Source organism: Crocodylus siamensis, chromosome 1 (assembly GCF_052110815.1).
Source record: "Crocodylus siamensis isolate JL-2025a chromosome 1, ASM5211081v1, whole genome shotgun sequence".
Taxonomy (NCBI): domain Eukaryota; kingdom Metazoa; phylum Chordata; order Crocodylia; family Crocodylidae; genus Crocodylus; species Crocodylus siamensis.
Genome location: NC_143395.1, coordinates 26,461,302 through 26,482,433, shown reverse-complemented (window position 1 = coordinate 26,482,433; position 21,132 = coordinate 26,461,302). Strand labels below are relative to the sequence as shown.

At 42.8% G+C, this 21,132-nt stretch overlaps 1 protein-coding gene across 1 annotated transcript in view; it reads right to left on the bottom strand.

Annotated features, from left to right (window-relative positions):
* The window catches only part of YWHAQ (tyrosine 3-monooxygenase/tryptophan 5-monooxygenase activation protein theta), a 33,544-nt gene extending 12,412 nt beyond the window's left edge, over window positions 1-21,132 (bottom strand). Inside the window, exons 1-2 of the mRNA XM_090032326.1 lie at window positions 20,972-21,132; window positions 20,314-20,692 (exon numbers count right to left, since the gene is read on the bottom strand). Coding sequence (XP_089888452.1) covers window positions 20,314-20,607 — 294 coding nt within the window. The 5' untranslated portion in view covers window positions 20,608-20,692; window positions 20,972-21,132. The remainder of the gene's footprint in view (window positions 1-20,313; window positions 20,693-20,971) is intronic.

Here is a 21,132-nt window from a genome sequence, read left to right as displayed (position 1 = left end):
ACTTGTTCAAAGTTGCACAGCCAGGATCAAAACCCAGATCCTATAACTCTCTGATCCACCAACTCGTATGTTTGTCGAAAAGGTAGGCATATCTATTTCATAATTTGTGGATGACTCATATAAAAATTTACATTTCAGTGATGGTATGACCAGTAACAGGTTACAAGTGACATGAATGGTAAGCCTTCCCCCCTGTGACTTGTCACAATCTATATACATTAAATAGCTTATTCCAGAGGCCAGATCATAGGGATTGGTACGTCCCCATGTCAAAAGTTTCAATTACAGTCTACAAGAGAAGAAAGCAGATTGAAACAACGGTCTGAAAGCTTTTGAAGTTGGAACAGGCAATGATAATCATTATGACAAAAGGTTATAAATTTAAAAAAAAACTTCCACAGTGAATCTGCGTTCAACTAATTTATAATTAAAATGTATACAAAGGAAAATGGAAATCAGTGAATTGTTTGTAATCTATGCCCTCTGTTAATCTGTGCAATTACGGAAGCTAGGGGTGCAGCAATAGAGATTTTTGAGGTCAATACCGATACCCAATTTTTAAGGAGGCATATCGGCCGACACCGATCCAATTTCTGATATACAGCCACAGCTCTTCAGTTTGAAAAGCTGCGTCCAGCTGGTCTGGTGTGGTGGAAGGGGAGCGAATGCAGCTGGGGCAGGCTCTGACCAGCTGGGGTGAGGAGGGGCATGAGAGAACCACAAGAGGCTCATCTGGGGGGTGGCAGGGCATGTGCCCCCTGGATGTGTGGCGCAAGGTGGGTTGCAGCTACGGGCTGGGGCCATGGCAGGTGCAGGATAGATGCACAACTCGTTGAGTGGGGAGGGGAGATGGCTCCCACCACTCATTTAGGAGGAAGGGTACGTGCCCCTGGATCTGCCCAGGTGCACAAAGCCTGGCCCCAGCCCACCCCATGCAGATGTGGAGGCACCCCCCCACACTCCCAAATGAGCGGTGGGAGCAACAGCAGAAGCCACCAGATGAGCACTGGACGAGCTGCGTGCAGCAGCAAGAGCCGCCCCTCCTCCCTTTCCACGTCTGTCCTGCACTTGCCTTGGCCAGTCAGCCCCTGCCCCAACCCCACACCCTCCCTCACCATGGGGCACTTGATCTGCACCCCCACACCCCTTCCACCACACCAGACTTTCCAGCTGCATGCAGCACTCCACACTGCCAGCTCTGCTCCTCACTGCCTATGTGCTTTACGCATGCACAGGCATTTAATCAGACAAATTAATCAGTCAAATCGGGCTGATTTCCAACACAGAAAATTTTCTTTATATTGGTACCAATCTAATATCAAACTGACGCTTCAGTGCACCTCTAACAAAAGCTTTAAAACATGAATGGTATCACACATGAAACTCATGCGACTGTCATTTTATTATTCAAGCTGACAAACACAGCTTGGTTTACTTACCAAACTGAAGCATTACTGACAGACATTCATATTATGCAGTCTTGTGCCTTCCATGATCTCCACACCCGACAATAAAATCCCTCACTACTCATGATGTACACATTAACCACATTCTACAGAAAGCCTAAAGAAATGAGTTGAGTACACAAAAAGACCAGTAAGTCTGCTAAAGCCAAGATCAGCATTAAGTTCACCTGGATGCTTATTTTGCTGGGATCCTATGACCCCAGCTGATTTCCTGCCCTTTGGGCAGGGGGCTGGACTCGATCTCTCGAGGTCCCTTCCAGCCCTGATGTCTATGAAATCTATGATTTCTAATCTTATACTCAAACTAGGTAATTCATAACAAAGAATGAAAGCACTAGAAAATGAAGGCATGTTAGGTGCTTACATTATACTCCCTAGCAAGAACGTGGTACTTCCCCATCAGATGCACTGTGCATGGAATGCTGGTTTCTTGTAGCCTTCCACCTTATTCCTAATCATTAACGATACCTTACCTGCCTTCAGCAAAAATAGTAACGATCTCCCCTCTTTAATACAACAGGCAAGCTTATCCTACTGTCACACGCCAACACAAGAACACCATGCCCGTTCTCCTTCCTTAAGGGATATGTTACAATAGTTGCTGGGTTTGTTTTTTTAAATTAAAAACTGTCAGTTTGAATTTGCCTCAGGGGTTAGCACCTCTTACACACCTTATGCCAGTAAGAGGAGCTGGGATCCTGGCAGAAATCTGCTTCTCCCAAAGCAGAAAATCTCTTTCTTTCCTGAGGCACCTTGGCAGACTGACTCCTTTACATGCCAAATTAAAATGAACTTTCACTTGTCCTTTCTTGCTCTTTTCCCAGCTCTCTGTTCTCTAACTTGAAAAATGTCCCTGCTTTGTATCTTATATTCCTCCCATTCTCAAGCCTGAACACATGGTTGCAGTATCAGACCAAGTGCACTAGCTTGATTTCATAGACATCAGGGCTGGAAGGGACCTCGGGAGATCATCGAGTCCAGCCCCTGCCCAAAGGGCAGGAAGTCAGCTGGGGTCATAGGATCCCAGCAAGATAAGCATCCAATTTACTCTTGAAGGTGTTCAATGTAGGTGCTTGAACCACCTCCGCTGGCAGACTGTTCCAGACCTTGGGGGCTTGGACAGTAAAGAAATTCTTCCTTATGTGAAAAACAGTAAGATTATAGTCATCACTATGTCCCAATCCTGTGAAGACAAAACATTCATGACTGCAGTCTTATGTCAAATGAAATTTGAAGGGATACTAGCAAAATTATTTCATATACCTTTTACCTGTATTATACACCTTAAACATACAGGTCCCAACCTCTAAGCCTCCTGGCTAACAGCCACTATTTTATGCCCATCTAGTCTTTTTCACCTGTTTCACCTCATCCTCTTGTTTAATTTGTAATCAGGCCATTCCTCTTATCTAAAGACCTCCATGCAGATGTCTTATCTTAAAATGGGTTTGGATAGCAAAAAAGCTGCATGCTTGAACTTCATCCCCCAATCAGAACACACACCAGTCAGTTTGCCTCAACTCCATCCAGAAGTGAGAAGCAGGACAAAGATATTTAAATACCTCATGTTGTTTTCTCTTCTGCCAAACTCTAGAAAAAGCTTTTTGGTATTAAGATACTTGTACTTCAGAATGTGCTAGTATTTTAACAAATCCACCCACCTTAGCAGTTACCTCCCAGAGCCTGGAATAGATGGAAAGGTTTTACATCTGTGCTATCTTTAGTTTCTTAACTTGGCCACTGATTTCAGTGAGAGAAGCAAAACTATTTTTTAATTCCAGGAATAGCTAGAGGAAAAATGAAGTAATCAGTGACCCTGTCTATCTGCTGATCATCTAAATACATGAAAACTTAGCCTTATTTCAGTGCACCATAGGTTTTGTGCTTGGCTCCCCAAGGATTTTGTAAAGGAGCCAACTCCATTTCCAAATGTTCTCCATACTATAGCAACTTTCAGAATTGTACACACAGTACACATATGGGTCCATTGTCTGCAGCACTTGAGTTGTTTGATTTCAAGCTAGCAAAGGATGAACCAGCCACATTCCTGGTCTACATTTACCTCTTCAACTCAAAGTTACTATTTTTGCACTACCAGAAATACAGTGCCTAGTTAAAAAGGCAAAGATTAGTCAGAGGTGCTAAGTGATAAGATGCACTCAACAATCTACTTATAATACAAGCTGTTTAAGTCAGGGTATACATTTCTTATTAGGCAGTTTGCTGGTGTTTAGAATCACTAGTGCAATACAGTTATGTCCTGAATGAAATTAAATTTCTCTTGCAGTCAGATACTCAAGTCAAATTGCTTTAATGTAATGCTAGAGATGAAATGACCCAAGTCATTTATACTGACTCAGACAAGAAAATTCTTCACCTCTTCTCCGCACATTTGACCTGAAGACACTATTCTTTAAGTGAACATTTGAGTTTGTAGAAAGCTAATCAAGGCTAATAAAACTTGAAATTCAGTATGTATTTTGTGGGCAAGATCTTGAATCCCTATTGTTTACACTTTGGCAGACAAACTATACAGAAGAAAAGGCTTGTATTATTAGAGCTTCTGAAACCTCAGTATAATCAGCCAGTCCCTGGAAGGCTAGGTAGTGATCAGTTGTCAGTGCATATTTTTGCTCAAGAACCTAATTTCTGCAGTGTTCTTCATCCTCAGAAGACGTAATAGATTTTTAGTGATCCCATGTTGAAACCAAGACTGAATTATATTGCAAGTGCCACCTCTGACACCCATAACTAAATTCTTAGCTGTTTGTTAGACAGTCAGCAAATATTTAAATCTTGAATGCAGGTCTATTTCCCTGCTGTGTATGTCAGAACTGAAGTCCATTTCAAGAAACACTATTGACTACAGAATTATAAGTTATTGGTATCAGTTTTAAAACTGTTTTTCTAACTATATTCTCATCCTGCAAGCTGGTATTCAATGTCTTGCCCTCTAACCACAAGGACACTATTTAGGACAGAGCAAGCAGTTCTGAGAGCATTTGACAACAATGTAACAAGTATACCAGATATCTAGTTTCAACCTCTTGCAGTCCAAAGTAAACTATAGGATCTGGCAACCAACTCATCCTCTCAAAATTAGTTAGAATAACATTAACAGTCTGTAGTTCAGTGGTTCCAAAAGGTTTGCTAGCACAGTGGTCAATGTGGATTTAGAGCTCTTCCAGTTATCCATGTATTCACAAATGACTTCATTTTCTTTGTCACCTAGCCAAAACAGTCTGAACGCCAGCTGCCTACTTTTAGGCTGGACCAGGCACTCTGAAGTCCCTGGATGACTGCAACTTTGGTGCATTCTAACATTGAGATGCCACTTCCTCATCTTTTATTGGAAACGGGATAGAGACCCCAACCTCTAGAATTAAGTGAAGGCGAGGCCACCCTCCCAGGCTGAAGTTCTGTGCAACAATTTATTTTTTTGAAGGCATTAAGAAAAGCCAGAGCACAGGCCAAATTCAAATACTAAGCTTCTACCACTACAAGCTTTAGTCAGTTTAGGTATCAACTAAAATTACTTTTCATGTAGTTCCCTTCCAATAGTAGTGATGCGACATTTATAGCAGTTTAAGATGACCTGAAAGCGTGCTGAAGAACCAGTCCTCAGTGGCACGGAAAAAGGTGGGATGACTTAATCCATCCTTTCCATCTTGTCCTTGAATACACAGGAGGTAAAAAGAAGGGCCCGGATAATGTGGGGCCCTTGCAGGACACATTGGGAAACTTGGTCATCACACCAGACGACAAAGCTAACATGTTTAACGATTTCTTTGACTCCATCTTCCTAAGTAGGAACCAGGACAGCCACCTCCCTGCTGGGCCCCCCTCAGGCCCCGGGGGAGGCACACCTAGGCCAAGGGTTAGTGAGGATTTAGTTAGGGAGCTTCGAGGGGCTGGATGTTTTCAAGTCAGCCGGCCTGGATGATCTCCACCCTAAAGTTCTAAAGGAACTGGCCCAGGTCATTGCAAGTCCCCTGGCACGGTTTTATGAGCACTCGTGGTGCTCTGGAGAGGTCTCGGAGGACTGGAAGAGGGCCAACGTGGTCCCCAACTTCAAAAAAGGGAGGAGGGATGACCCGGGAAACTATAGGCCGGTTAGTCTCACCTCGATCCTAGGCAAGCTGTTCGAGAAAATTATTCTGGCACACATCCAGGAGGGGCCAGCAGGGTACTGCATGCTTAGGGGCAACCAGCACGGGTTCACCAGTGGCAGGTCCTGTCAGACCAACCTGGTGGCCTTTTACGATCAGATCACCAGATCGTTAGATGCACGGGTAGCAGTGGACATAGTCTTCCTGGAGTTCCGGAAGGCTTTTGACACTGTCTCTCACCCCGTTCTCGTTAAGAAACTGAAGGGCTGTGGCGTAGACACCACACAGTCAAATGGGTCGCCAACTGGCTGGAGGGCCGCACCCAGAGGGTGGTGGTGGATGGGTCCTTCTCAGCCTGGAAGGACGTGGGCAGTGGGGTTCCACAGGGCTTGGTCCTCGGGCCCGCACTGTTCAACATCTTCATCAGTGATTTGGACAAGGGGGTAAAAAGCACCCTGTTCAAATTTGCTGATGACACTAAGATGTGGGGGGACATGGGCACACTAGAAGGAAGCAACAGGATACAATCAGACCCAGACAAGTTACAAGGGTGGGCGGATGAGAATAGGATGGGTTTCAACACAGACAAGTGCAAGGTGATGCACCTGGGGAGGAACAACCGGCACCATACCTACAGGTTAGGGAACTCCCCTCTTGTCAGCATGGAGGCGGAAAAGGATCTTGGAGTCATCACTGACTCCAAGATGAACATGGGTCGGCAGTTAGGAAGGCCAACCGTACTTTGTCATGCGTCCACAGATACATTTCAAGCAGGTCAAAAGAGGTGATCCTCCCCCTCTATGCGGCACTGGTCAGGCTGCAGCTGGAGTAGTGCGTCCAGTTCTGGGCACCACACTTGAAGAGGGATGTCGACAGCATGGAGAGGGTCCAGAGGAGGGCCACTTGCATGATCAGGGGACAGCAGGGCAGACCCTATGAGGAGAGGCTACGGGACCTGAACCTGTTCAGCCTCCAAAAGAGAAAGCTGAGGGGGGATCTTGTGGCCTGTTATAAAGTAGTCAGGGGGGGGATCAGCAGGCATTGGGGGGAGTCACTGTCCCCCGAGCACCGCCAGGAGTGACCAGGAATAACGGTCACAAGCTGGCAGTGGGTAGGTTTAGGTTAGACATTAGGAGGCGCTATTTCACAGTCAGGGTGGCTAGGGCCTGGAACCAACTTCCAAGAGAAGAGGTGCAGGCTCCTACCCTGGGGGTTTTTAAGAGGAGGTTAGATGAACACCTTGCTGGGGTCGTTTGACCCCAGTACTCTTTTCTGCCATGGCAGGGGGTCCGACTAGATGATCTGTTCAGGTCCCTTCTGACCCTAGAAACTATGAAACTATGAATGCCTGCACAATTTCAAGAACAGGCAGCCACTATTTAGGATGGGCCAAGAAGTAAGTATCTGGATTCTCACTTAAGAACGATGCACTGGAAGCTCTGCTTGCATGACGCCTGCCCACATTATTCCCAATTTGAGGCAAGATTAGCCTCATTCAGAATCACTTTATTGGTTACAGTCCTCTTAAACAGTAAGTTAAAAGTTATTCAGTCCTAGAATAACCACCTAAACCAGGAATTAAGAGATATGCGAATATGAGCTCCCCTCACAGTAAGTTCTACCAGAAAAAACTAAAGACCAACTGATAGAAAAACATTCAAGCTTTACAGAAGAGTCCTCAAGGGGATCCAGTTTCTCCTTAGCAATATGAAACAGACTCTTCAAAATAGTATTTTTAGTTTTAGTAAGTAACTGGATTCCATTACTTCTGCTAGGGAACCATACAATGGAGTGGAGATTTTTCAAAAAGGTTTCCTGATATCAAACATTTCTCTGAATTTCATCCCAGCACTTGTACCATGCCAGCTTTTGTCACACCCTCCATGATTATTTTTATTCTTCAAAGATTTGGAAAAAAAAAAATCATGCTCCTCTTGATGATTAAAGCTAAACTACACACAAAGTTCTCTCTTCAGACTCATGAACTCTTTCCATCTGTAATAAAATGCCAAGAAATGAACTGCTGAGGTCTTGCAAGGACATAGAGTTTAAACTAAACAGTCACTTCAAAAAAGGTTTCTACTCTTTAGTGGTAGAATTAGCTCATGAAATAGTGACAACTTACACTGAATAAGACTGTACTAATTTAAATAAAAGGCATTTTTAAAACCATTTTATTTAAGTTAATGCACAAAGCTGTGTGGCCACTTTTGTTAAACTATGCATATTTTAATTTCACTTAAATCAACCCTTAAACTGTAGAACTGGGCTAAAATTACTGAATGGAATTCAGTAAGTATTGTATTTGCGATAGAACAAACACATGCATAAATACAGACTAGGAAACAAACCAGGTAGGCCACAGTGCTACAGGAAAAAAAAATTGGTTATAGTGGTCCATAAGCCAAGAGTGTGCCCATATTACAAAAAAAAGCAATAGTATACTGGGTTGTACTAACAGGACTATCACTTACAAGTCAAGGGAAGTGATTTTTTCTGCTCTATTCGGCATAGGTGAGGCCTCATCTAGAGCACCGTGTCCAGTTTGGGACACTGCTCTCTGCTCAACTCCTTTTCATTTACAAACGTCTTTATTGGAGAGCAATAAAGTGAGAGCTCTAAAAAAACACGACTTATGAGAAAAGGCTGAACACTTGGAATTATTTAGTCCAGAGAAGAGAAGACTGAGGGGAGATTTGATGCACAGAGGGTACATCTCCATGTGCTTTAATGCACAGTAGTCTATTTTATTGTGCATTAAAGCATCACGTAAAAAACGGTGCAATTATACTACTGCACAGTACAATAGGCCACTGCACATTAAGCGTCACTTAAAAAGTGCGCTTTCAGTACTGCACATTAGGGCATCTTAATGAACATTTATTTAGTACCTCACATTGGAGGTGCTAAATTTAATGCACATTAGGAAAAATGCATTAATGCATGTGTAGAAGCAGCAAAAGAATGCTTAAACAGGGTGGTAAAAGAGATTATTCTCTCTGGTTGCAGGCTGAAACTGAAAGGAGCAATGGCTTTAAATTGCAAAATAGGAATATTTAGGTTAGAGTATTAGGAAGATTCTCACCATAGGGGTGCTCTGCATTAAAACAGATTACCTAGAACGGTTGCAGAATCTTAGAATTTTAAGAAGAAGTTAGACAAACATTTATTTGGAATAGTTTAGACCAGAAGTGAACAACCTATGACATGTGGGCCAGATCCACCCCACAGATATGAGACTTCAGCAAAAGGGGCTTCAGCTACCCACCCACCTCTGACTTGAATTAGGTCAATCTGGCCCACAACCTTAATGGCAACTGCTGATTTAGACAGGGACTATCCTACCTTGACCAGGGTGCTGGACTACATAATCTCCTGAGGTCCCTTCCATCCCCGTTTTCTAGTATTCAAAATAATTAAGTCTCTCAAGAAAGAAATAGTGAATACATAGATAATTAGATAAAAGACTGAAAAACTAAACAAATAAGGTCTTACAAAAATCTAAGCAACCTTCTCAAATCAGCTCAGTTTTGAGATTGCAAGGCTAAATGTAGTATTTCCATGGCAGCATGTGTATGCAGGACTTTCAACAAGACTAACTCCTGCACTAATTTGTACCAAAATAATGGCTGACCCAACATAGCGTGTGACCTGAAGTTAGCTGTGAAAATAAGGATCATGCAAGAGACATCTAGCTAGTAACTACCCCTCAAAAAAACAAAAAAAGAAAACCAAAGACAACAGAAACAGCTTCCTAACATTATGATGAAAATATACACACCTTACTGGAATACAACTCTGTATAGGCTACTTTACAACGACATAATTTGTCTTAAGTACTGAAGTAACAACAGATGTAAACAGCCCCTTGGTTTAACCCAAAAGGAAGTGCTGACAGGAAATTCGCTGTCACCACTGTCCAGACTTCAAATGGTAGACAACCCATTTCCAGTCTTTTTCTACAGTAGGTAGAGCTTTTTTTGGAAGGCTCCTCTAGTCATTAATTTATTATACCAGCAAGTTTGAAAGGACTATTGAAACAATGTCTAAACTGAAGTTCAGAAGAGTTTTTAGAAGACCATAAGTTAATGTCATCTACAAACCTTGGGTATGAATGTTTCAGGCTTAAATTTATTTGGAAAAAAAAAGAAAAGAAAAACTGCTTTCATGATATTATAACAAAATGATTCTATATTCACTATGGAAATCTTCATCCACAGTTCCTTTATGAACAGAGTATCCTGCAACAGGCTCTTTAACTTTACAGAAGTAGATTAAGTAAAACGCTTGAAGAAATAAGGATTATTCATTCATTTAGAGGAAAACTCACAGAAGACACCATCTTGGTTTGTGAAAAAAAAAATCAGCTTTATTAGACAGGCATCTGAACACTGTATCACTAGCTAATAATATTGCTAGAAAAATTCAGATCAGTATTGCTGAAAGCTCAATGCACTAAATCTATGGCAACAAAAAAGGAAGTTAAGATGTACAGAAAATGAGGCAAAAGGCAGATTTCCATATGAACTAGATTAGATCAACGTATTCAGCAAATGTGGACATATGCAGGGCATATGGAATACCTAGATGACACTTCTATTTACCACTAGCCAACCATCAATATCTCAAAGGTGAATTCACTTTTACACAATACAGAGTTAGGATCAGAAAGTCCCACTGACAGCAACAGCAAAGAATTCAAAAAGAGGAAGCATTTGCACATATGAAAAATGCAATTACATGAGACAGGAGTCTTTGAAGGAACTACTATAATAGAAAATATAATTAAAAATAAATAACCTATTACCCTCATCTGAAAAAGATCTGTATATTGATCAATATTGGACACAGGATACCTGACCTATTTGAACCTTTGATACAGTATGGACATTTATGTTCTGCCTCAGTGATGCCATTTTAAAAGGTTCAATGGCCTAATTGAGTGCTTTTGTGGAAATATCCAGTATTAATGTTTAGTTTAATTCTTGAAAGCTACTTATTTCAAATTAGTTCTTCAACACAGATCTTAAAAAAAAATTATTTATGTTATATGTCAGGGCATTTTGTGAAGCTATATTTGACAATTTATGCTCACTTAAGTGATCAGCTATGAAAGTCAAGATGCCATTTGTTGAAATGCTAATGATTTTTTTTGGTTACCATTCATGCAAAGAAGAATTTTCTCCCCAGTCTATCAATTGCCTTAAAGATGCATAAACTGATGGGCACCACAGACCAAGCAAGGATTTCATAATCAGGCTTATTTGCCCTTGTCAACTTAACCATCTGGTTTAAATGCCTACTTTGTAGAGGTGCACCAATATATTGGTCACATATCGGATTGGCACCAATAACAGGAAAATTAACATTTCTGGCACTCAGCTTTTTTTGGCTGATGTCACTGTTAAATGCTATGTGTATGTATGCAGCTGCAGCATGCACATGGCCAAGAATGCAACCCGGCAGCTTGGAGAACAGCCACCTGCTGCTAAGTCTGTGGGAGGGAGGGGCTGTAAGCGGGAAATTGAGGCCCCCACAGTGAGGGAGGAGTGAAGCAGGGGCAGGCCCTGCCCAACCAAGGTGGTGAATAGGACTCCAGTTCTGGGGGATAGAGCCACAGACAGCTCGTCCAGGGGGTGTGGAGGGGTGGGAAAGGAGGTGGTTCTCTGCCACTGTGTGCGTGCCTGGCAGAGGCATGGAGGGCATGTGCACCCCATCAGATTTGTATGTGGGGTGAAAGCAGGCTGCCTGTTGTGGGCTCAGGGCCCGGGGCTGTACCAGCTTCTTCCCAGCAGGGGGCTGGGCCGGCACTGGGAGGGGTGGCTATAGTCCCCCAAGCCTCCCTAGTGCTGCCTCCGCTCAGGGCACTAGGGCTTCAAAAGGCAAATGTAGCAGAACAAAGTGCCCCAAGCAGGGGTGGTGCTAGGGGGATTCTGGGGGGCTATATAGCCCCCCCCCACCTCCATAGCCACCCCTCAGCACTGCCACCCCACACAGCTGAGCCCACAGACCCCCAATGGGAAGAAATTTGCACAGCTCCTGGCCCCAAGACACTGTGGGTAGCCTGCCCTAGCTTTGCAAACACACATGCCCCCCATGTCTCCCCTGACTATGCACCAAGTGGCAGGGAGTCACCCCTTCCTCCCCACCCCCAGAGGAATCACCCACAGCTCCATCCTGCTCCTGGCCCCAGGGTCCCATTCACTGCCCTGGCTGGACCGTGCCCGCCCCTGCCACATTTCCCCTCCCTCACTGTGGGAGGCCTCGATCTGCCTTCTCCCCTACTCCCCCCATGCCCCACCCTCCACCGGCTTACCAGCAGGGAACTGCTCTCCACACTGCTGGGCCACATTCCTGTAAATTGGCTATTGGATCAGTATCAGCCAATATGGGCGATTAATAATTGGGTCTTCATATTAGCCAAGAAAGTCTTTATCGGTACATTCCTACTACTTTGAGAATGCTGCTTTAATATGATAGTACACAAAGCTTTGGAAGCCATAATTTTGTCTATGCCATGGCTCCTAATACTGGTTCAGCTAAATAGGTAGAACTCTTTTTACTTTGCAGTTCTTTCATATGACCAGATTTAACAAGATGTCACTTTTGCCAATTCTAAGTAGCCTTGAGAGACTGGTTTTATGAAGCAAAGCCATGAGTACAGGCAGGCCTTCTAGTGACTATTTCCTGGTAAGCCAGAGGCCCATTTATCAGTTTCCTGTTTTCCTCACAAAAGAAAGGTAATCCTTTGCTCTCTTCTCAACTTTATACCAAGATTAATTCGGATTTCCATAGAGGTCAGGATCATTAAAATTTGTCTCCCCCACAAATAACCTCAAAATAGAAAACTGCTGTGCTCCTTAGGCATCACTAAGCCCATCATGTTTTACCCAAGAAATTTAGGGGTTCAGTTTGAAACCGCATACAGCAGCGCAAGATGCTCAAACTACTTCTGATGTGGTAATGCATAAGTGTTATTTTATGCACACACACACACACCATAAGCACTGAAATGTTTTTCTGATATAACGTGCCCTTACCCTATGCACAGAAATAATCTACTTCAACATATTCAATTCAATTTGGGCAGCCAGATAACATTCCACATATCTCCTCATGTTAGTTCTTGTGACATTTTTGTAGTTCCTCTAGAACCACATACAACTGTGAAGCTCCAACTACCAGAGTTTAACCTTGCTCAATCCAACCATCAGCTCAGAGGTTGCAGGACAAGATTGAAGTTTAGGGACTAACACAGAAGCAACAAATTTCTCCTATCTGAAAATGTTCTATTTGGGTCTTCAAGGAAAACATGGAATTCCACAGTTAATTTACTTAGGCTCCTCAGACTAGAAATCCCGCAAAGAAACTGGACCAATGTTTAAGATATAATGCTCTCTTTTGACCAACTTTATATTCAACTGCAAAACGAAATGCATTACCAATACACTTCCCTGATCAAGCAGAAATGAAAATTTCAGATGGGATCACAAATCCTTCTTCTTCTTCTGAGTTCAGTACTCCAAAAGCTTGAATAACTGGGCGAAGTTAACCAATAGCAAAATGGAGATAAGTTTCAAGAATTCTAGTGGTAGGAAACCAAAAATGAGTCCTATAATAGAAGTATCAACCTTACCATGGAGAGCTTTGTTCATAGATGGTCATTTTTTTCCTTCCTAATTTAAGTATTTCTTCAGCCAAATTTTTAAGTAACCCTGGCAGTTTTGAAAAGAAAGTCATACAACAATTAGCAAAGATTGTAACTGTTCTGATTTAGAAAATAAGTACAGTTTTTCAGACCTCCCACTGACATGCAAGCATACACACAATTCAAGTCTTCTGATGTGTTTGTTTTCGAGTTATGTCTAGACATCATAGAATTTAATTTCCAGGGAGTTAAATCACACCAATGAAAAAAGAATGCTCAGTCAGACCAAATAAGACAGAGAGAAATCATTTCTGAGCAAGAGAAAAGTTAGAGCATCTTTATAAAACTCACTGAAGAATCTGTTATGAAGAAGTGAAATGAGGATTTCTGTTGAAAATCTATTCCAGAGGTTCAAAAGCTTTTTAGCATCAAGGTGCCTGAGGCACCCCTTGGAAAGTGCCAGCGCTTAGTTTTCACTCACTTTTAGACTACAGAAAAATAGAACAATTTTTTTGTTTGCAAAGAACTCCAGAGAGACCACAACAAGTCAGGATGGTTTTGACAGTATGGATTCTTGTTTGAAATCTCTAGGTTTGTTCTGTGAAACATGCCTGTACACCTAACAGAGCTAACATTGGATGCCATCCTGTGGCACCCTTGAAAAGGGCTTCAAAGAACCCCAGGTATATTATATGCATGGTAAGGCTGTTGTCAGTCCTGTAAGACTTCAGGAACCAAAAATGCCAATATTCAATACCAAATGCCATTACATCCAGTGCCCAACTCATTTTCACTGAAACATAATACCTTTGATAGGTTGTTTGTTTGCTTTTTAATACAAGATCAGGACTAGAAACTTTCCAGTCATTCTTAGAAATCTACGTTCTGAAGTGTACCATTACAATAACCCATTCATCTACAGAGTGAAGTGGGGAAATGGACAACAAGAAAAGCCTTAAAAACAAAAGCCTGGAAACCAAGACTAAATACAGACTCAACACTGCAAAATAATTTTTAGTTTGGTAATCAAGTAAATGAAAGTGCCAATACTTACACAGTACACTGGCCCCAATATAAAAACTGCAGTACTAACAGTTGAGGTGAAGCCTGCTTTTCTTTTGTCTGCCCATTTTCTCCCTCCTTCCTTACCACTCATTATATTGCATAATACATCTGCTTTGAGTAATTAAGATTCACAACAAAGGCTGATAGAAATGAAGATGAAAAGAAGCACGTGAGAGCCTGCAAGAGCAGTTATGTCTAGGCATAAAGTACAGTACCATAGGCCCTGCCCTAAAATTCTTAGTTCACTATATATATGTTGGCATCACTTCTGTGGTTGTCCCGAGACCATCATGGAGACACAAACCCCACCCACTTAGTTCCACTGCTTACATATAGTTCTTGCTGAAAAATGCTGTGTAGCTTTTGGCATAGGGTCCATGATACTCTAAGGATATCAGGTCTCAGGCAAATGTGCCCAGCACCAGCATAAAGACAACCATATATGGAGCATAAGCTTGCTTCTTGGCAGCAGTATTGGGACAGCCACTGAAGTGATCTAGACATACCCTATATACTCTCTCATCTCAGGGTACTTCTGTTGCTGAGAACTGCAGGGCATTTAATTAAGCAGTATAAGTAAGGTTATAACAGACCTCTAACAATTATATAATGGCCTCTAACAAAAATATAATTTATCTTAGCCCACAAGAGGCTGAGGTAGTAGCCACCATTTTAACCTGGTTAGAAATCAGGTCAGTCTTCACATAAGCAACGTCAGCACCAGATGAAAGCTGGGGAACAGAAAGAAAAAAAGGGGAAAAAGAAGAGGCAAAACTATATATAGGTAGTCCTTGACTTACAACATTTCACACTTACAACCTTTATAAGTTGACACCCTGTTTCAACTTTGACACCAGTTTCGACTTCACAATGCCTAATCCTATGCAACGCCACACCAGCAAACAAGTTTGCTGCGTCACCCATTTCCCTGGAGAACATCTGTCCAAACTTCCTTGGACACTTTCTTTAAGAAAGCAGACAAGACTTCTGAGAAGTCTCTAGCCAAGAACCCTTCAAAAAGTCCAACCAAGAGCTTGTCAAAAAGTCTAGCAAATCACCTCAAAGTCGTCTTTCCAAATCAATGATTGCTATTTACAATATAAATACATGAATGTACCTACATTACTCATCTATAAAATTGATTGGAGTACAAAATTCTGGGTTATTTTTGGTGAAAATAGGGTATTGGGCCTTGGTTCAGGAACCAATCCCCCTTTTATAATATTGGTTCTTATGGGAAACTTGGTTTCGAATTATGTTTCGACTTAAGACACAGCTATCAGGAACCAATTGTGTGTCAACAAGTCTGAGGACTGCCTGTATCTGTTCTTCACTGCATGACTGATTAACAGAAGTTAAATTTAACCAGTCTTGCAAATTGTAATAGACAAATAGCATAAGCATGCAATCAGCTTGAAAGGTAGCTATTTTCAAATATCTAAAAAGTGCAGAGAATTCTCTCTCAGTTCCAAGGCTATGTACTTAAACAAAGCCTGTGTGCTTACCAAACTCAATATAAATAATGTTAATTAACTACAGAACAGTTTGGGCTGTACTTTTAATACCACATTAAAGTTCCTCACCTCGTTTCTGGGAGGGCCTTACACATCTAATAGAAGCACTGAAATTTAATTGACTAGATTTTGCCAAAGTCGTTTCAGAAGCCTTACAAAGTAGACAGTGGGGCCAACTGAGTTCCTATAAATTTAAGCAGCGTTTATCAAGCACCAGTTACCTGCACAGCAGTTGCAAAATAAGTAACTGCTAACAGAATGGGACCAGCACTGTGTTGGGCAATTAAGTGAATTATGCACTTACCAGGATGCATAAATAAGTGGAGCAAGTTGTAGTCTGAGGTACTACACCTTCCTGAGGCTGTCATTCACTTACAGCCTCCTCCCCTCACCCTCAAAAAAACCCAATTAACCAAACCAACCCCCTTTCCTCTTGCTAGCTGAAAAGCCGAAACAAACTGGAAACAAAACTTACCACACACAAAGAGTTAATCAAATGCAAAAAGTAAAGAGTACATACAAAAAAAAAAATTACATACGAGAAAAAAATCTTTTAAACTATTTTAGATTTGATAACGTCCTTCAAAGGCTGAAATATTTAGAACCTGCAGTTGATAAAAGGTATCACGGGAAAGCCTGTAGTACTATAAAGATTTCCACACACACTTCCAAAAATCCTGAAGCTGTAAATCAAATCTGACACCAAATGACCAGAAGGTTTTTGGCAACCATTGTGATTTATGCTCTGCTGCACAAAACAGCATGGTTGGAAGGAATTTCATTTTTGAAGAACATGAAGCCACTAGGCAACAGGACGAAGCAACACTCATATGCCAGAGCTCACAGCATGCAATTTAAATTTTACTCTACTTATTTTTATAGTGCATAGGAAGACTGTTACTAGTATACACTGTGAGCTAATTTACCAAAATGAAATAGTTTAAACTTAGGTTAAACTAAATTCTATTTATTCCTCAAACATCTTGATTTAAAAGAGATACACACACTGGATTAAAATTTCCATTTCTAATCCAGAGATGATGGGCATGGGAGATTTTCCAAAGCACTTAAGTGATTTAGAATTTGTGCTCCTTAATCACTTAAGTGCCTTTGAAAATGCCATACTTTGTTCTCTATTTTCTGAGTACACTGAATGAAGAGGTAAGTACTTCAGTACTTTACTGAAAGTTGTGGGTAACAATTTGGAAACTGCCATAAAATACTGACCACCTTGTTACAAATTAAACTTCACCTCAATAAAACTGCATCTTTTTATGACCCGGAACCAGCCAAAGGGTCATATGTATCCCTCTGATGCATGTGAATGACTTGTGAAGAGATTACATTAAAATTAAATTCTAAATTAAACCTTGCCATCAGCTACACAGTACTGGAAGTGTCTGGATCAGTTATATTTTAAACCTGGAAAGCTGATGGACAGTATCTTTCAAAGTCATCCAGGGATGTATTTGGTAACCGTGTTGGTCTGAGACAAAAATAAACGCAAAAAATAAATAAATAAATAAATAAAAATCTAGAACTCTTGGTTTAATAAAAGGTATCATCTCTGAACCAACTGAGAAATTGCAAAAAAACAAAACAAAACAAATTCTTTTTCTGCAAGCTTTCGGGCTCACACACCCTTCATCAGGCTCAGGCAAAGTTAAAGATGGTAAAAAGTCCCCGTATGTAGAAAATAAACTTTAATTTCTTAGGTCATTCTGGGATGGCCAAGAGACAGAGCATCTTTAACTTTGCCTGAGCCTGATGAAGGGTGTGTGAGCCTAAAAGCTTGCAGAAAAACATTTATTTATTTATTGCAATTTTTCAGTTGGTATAAAAGGTATAATCTGAACCAAGAGTTCTAGATTTTTGCAAAGTCATCCAGGAGCACTCTTTAAAGTAATAATAACAACAACAGAAAGAATGGCAGGCCCACTATCATGGCATTTTAGTTAGCAATTAATCAATCTAGAAATCCTGCTAAGTATTTTGAAGTGCAGATTCATAGAACATCTCACAACTTCATTTTCAGAAAGCTGTGCCATACAGTAAAAAAAAAAAAAAAAAAGCCTGGTTTTTTTTTTTTTAAGTCTTTTTTTAAATCTGTTTGTTAGCAACATGACTAACAGCAGCCACATGCTCCACCCAACATATATCCACCCTTGTTAAATGAGAGCACTGGAGACTGAGAAGCAACCTTTCCACATTAATTGCCAGCAGTGATTTTGCTTAACCATTTTATACATCAAGAAACAACTAGAAGAGTAATATTGTGCTGATACTTTACTATTTGAGATTTAGCTACAATTCCTACCCTGGTAATAGTCTATGGATGAATTTATTTCTAAACAAAATAAAATTTTGGTTTGCAGAGGGCAGCTCATGAGAGCACGTTTTGCTGCTGCTCTATTTAAAGTGTAAGCCCTGGAAAAAATTCTCTCTACAATGACAGTTTCAATCTCTCTGTTGCTGACTCATGGAGCAGAGCAGTGGCAGACAAGAAGAAAGGGAAAGAGGAACAGAATGGGGACTGCAGATGGTGTTGGGAGGGAAAGCAGCAGTTTCAGTTCATGCAGTAGAAAGCAGACACCCCCTCCCACTGCAGGAAGATGCATATCTTTGATTGTGGAACAGGAAGAGCATGCCACTTCATAGGTTTCAGTCTTCCCTACTTCCTGCAGTCTTATGGGCCCTGTGAGAGCAGGCAGCTGCCAGCCAAGCCTCAGCTGAGTGCAGCAAGAAACAAAAAGTGCAGCAATAGTGGGGTAAGCTCAGCCACAGCAAGTAAGATTGTTCCTCCCTCCCCATATTAGGAGTTTCATTAGTGTGGCTACACCAATTGTTGGTCACCGGTTGCCAAAACTGGAGTAATTTTAGCCTGCAAGGGCCAAAATGGCTCGCTGCTACTCACTTCTAGAGCAACTCAAACTCCTAAGAGCAGCAGAGTGTCTTCTGTTAATACGACATAGCAACTAGGACACTGAAACAGTTTAAAACACATATAACCTCCTCTCGAGAATTCAGTTTGACAGAAGCAGGCATGAGGGACATTTTAAGAAATCTGAAAAAATGGTTGTGTGCACAAGTCCCAAGGAACTGATGGCTAGCTAGACCGGTTCACAGAAAGGAAGATAAAAACCAAGAGGAACCCTAGTAGTACAAATGTTGGCAACACAACACTATTCAGATTGGAATTCTGTCACATGAAACAAGAATCAGTCAAAACCCATGCTTCACATGAGTTTTGATATTTTTATTTATATGTATGTATGTATGTATGTATATGGTAAAGATTTAACAAGTTTAACTATGCCTATAATTGCAAAAGATGAAGCTATTAGCTTGGCATCTGAAGAATGCTTTGTGGCATTAGAATTTTCTTCCTGAATTAAAACTGGTCTAAGAGGAAGTGCAGACTAAAGCACATGGATATTTTCAGGACAATCTAGAAAGGGGGCACCTTGTCAGCAAACTGGAACTCCTGACTTAATTTGATTTTCAATTATTATTGAGATGGTTAGCTTTATAGGTCTCCTAGCACTATTTAGGAAGTGTTAATCATTTATTAAATAGTAATTTTTTTTGGTCATTTCCAAGAATTTGCTAATCACCTCTTCCTGTCCTAACATACCTACAAGCACTAGCCGCTATTATTTTAGTGCTAATGAAGTGGTCAAGGTTATCTGCTAAACTCTAAACTGCATTACACATCTAGTTTTCTGCAGCCAGAACTTACGCTGATCATGTACGACAGGGTGGTGCACCTTCCGCACTGCTGACACAAATTCAGCCCCTACCACATTGCAGCACATTAGCACCATCGAAAAAAAAGTCTAGTGCACTGTTCAAGGAGCCAGGCAGCTATTCCCATCATCTGTACACTCATGCACAGCCTCTCATAGGCTCCAGACACTTTCAGCTTCCACATTATTCCACTATTACTGCATCCATGGAACACAAAGCAATGCAACGAGGATACCTGCACTGCCACTTTTCTGCAGATTTGCATTTGTCTTCAGCTAAGAAACTGTGCGCCACGTATCATGTATTTTACTTCAAGATCCCCCCCCACAGAGCAGTCATGCTTCATTTAAGTCTTCTACTTTTCCATCTCTTTTCCATAACTGCCAATGTAGCACTCTGCAGCACTTCAGGTACCACACCCAGCCTTCTGGGTGCTCATAGACTATCAACCCCATACCAAAAGGGGAAGGAGAACAGTTTCCCCATCTTCCTTTCCCCACCCAGAAGATTACCGATACAAAGGCACAGGCACACCTAAGCTCCAATCCCCCTGCGATCCCTGAACTACCTGATCTGGTGTCTCACATGTGGCTCTCACAAACCACCCCCCACACACGTGTCACAGTGCAATGCAGCTCATTTCCCCTCCTCACACTTCACCCCTGGGCCTGACAGGCTTGCTGCATTGTTCAGGCGGGGCACATGGCACCCATTCCCTGGATCCCCCCTCCCCCAGCCGGTAGCAAGTGATGCCCCTGACTCACCAGCACAGTGGTGCAGATGGACCGGAGCTCAGCCTCCACCTTCTCCCGATAGTCCTTGATGAGCTGCATCTTTTTGTCACTGGTGTCTGTCTTCTGCTCAATGCTGGAGATGACCCTCCAGGCTGAGCGCCGCCCGCCCACCACATTCTTGTAGGCCACGGACAGCAGGTTGCGCTCCTCGTTGGACAGCTCGGCGCCCTGCTCGGTCACCGACTTCATGCAGGTGGCCATGTCGTCGTAGCGCTCGGCCTGCTCGGCCAGCTTGGCTTTCTGGATCAAGTCGGTCTTGTCCATGGTGGCGGGCGGGTGGATAGGTGGGTGGGCAGGGGCGAAGGGGCCTCAGCTACGACACCGTCCGCGGGACAACGCGCCTCAGCACCTGCGGGGGGAGGCGCGGGTTAGGCGGGGCGGGAAGCCGGGCCCCTCCCTCTCCCGCCGCGTGTACCCGCATGGCGCGGGCTCGACCGCCCCCCCGCCCCCCGAGGGGACATGGGGGAAGACCCCGAGTCAGCGCGAAATGGCGGCGTGGAGGCAGCTCCCGCGCCCGCGGCCCCGGGGACTCCGCACGCGCAGCACAAAATGGAGGGCGCGGCGCGAGGGGGAGGGGAAGGGGGGCGCTCCCGCTCCCAACGGCCGGGTCGGGCCGGCCCGGGCTCACCTGGAGCGGCTGCGCGGAGCCGGGCCGGCTGGCGCCAGGAGCGGGCGGGCGGGCCGCGCTGTGCTGCGCTCGGGCGGTGGCAGAGAGAAAGAGCCGCTCCCGTCTCAGGCAGGAGCCAGCGCTAAAGGGCGTTGGCACGAACTAGCCTCCCCGCTACCAGC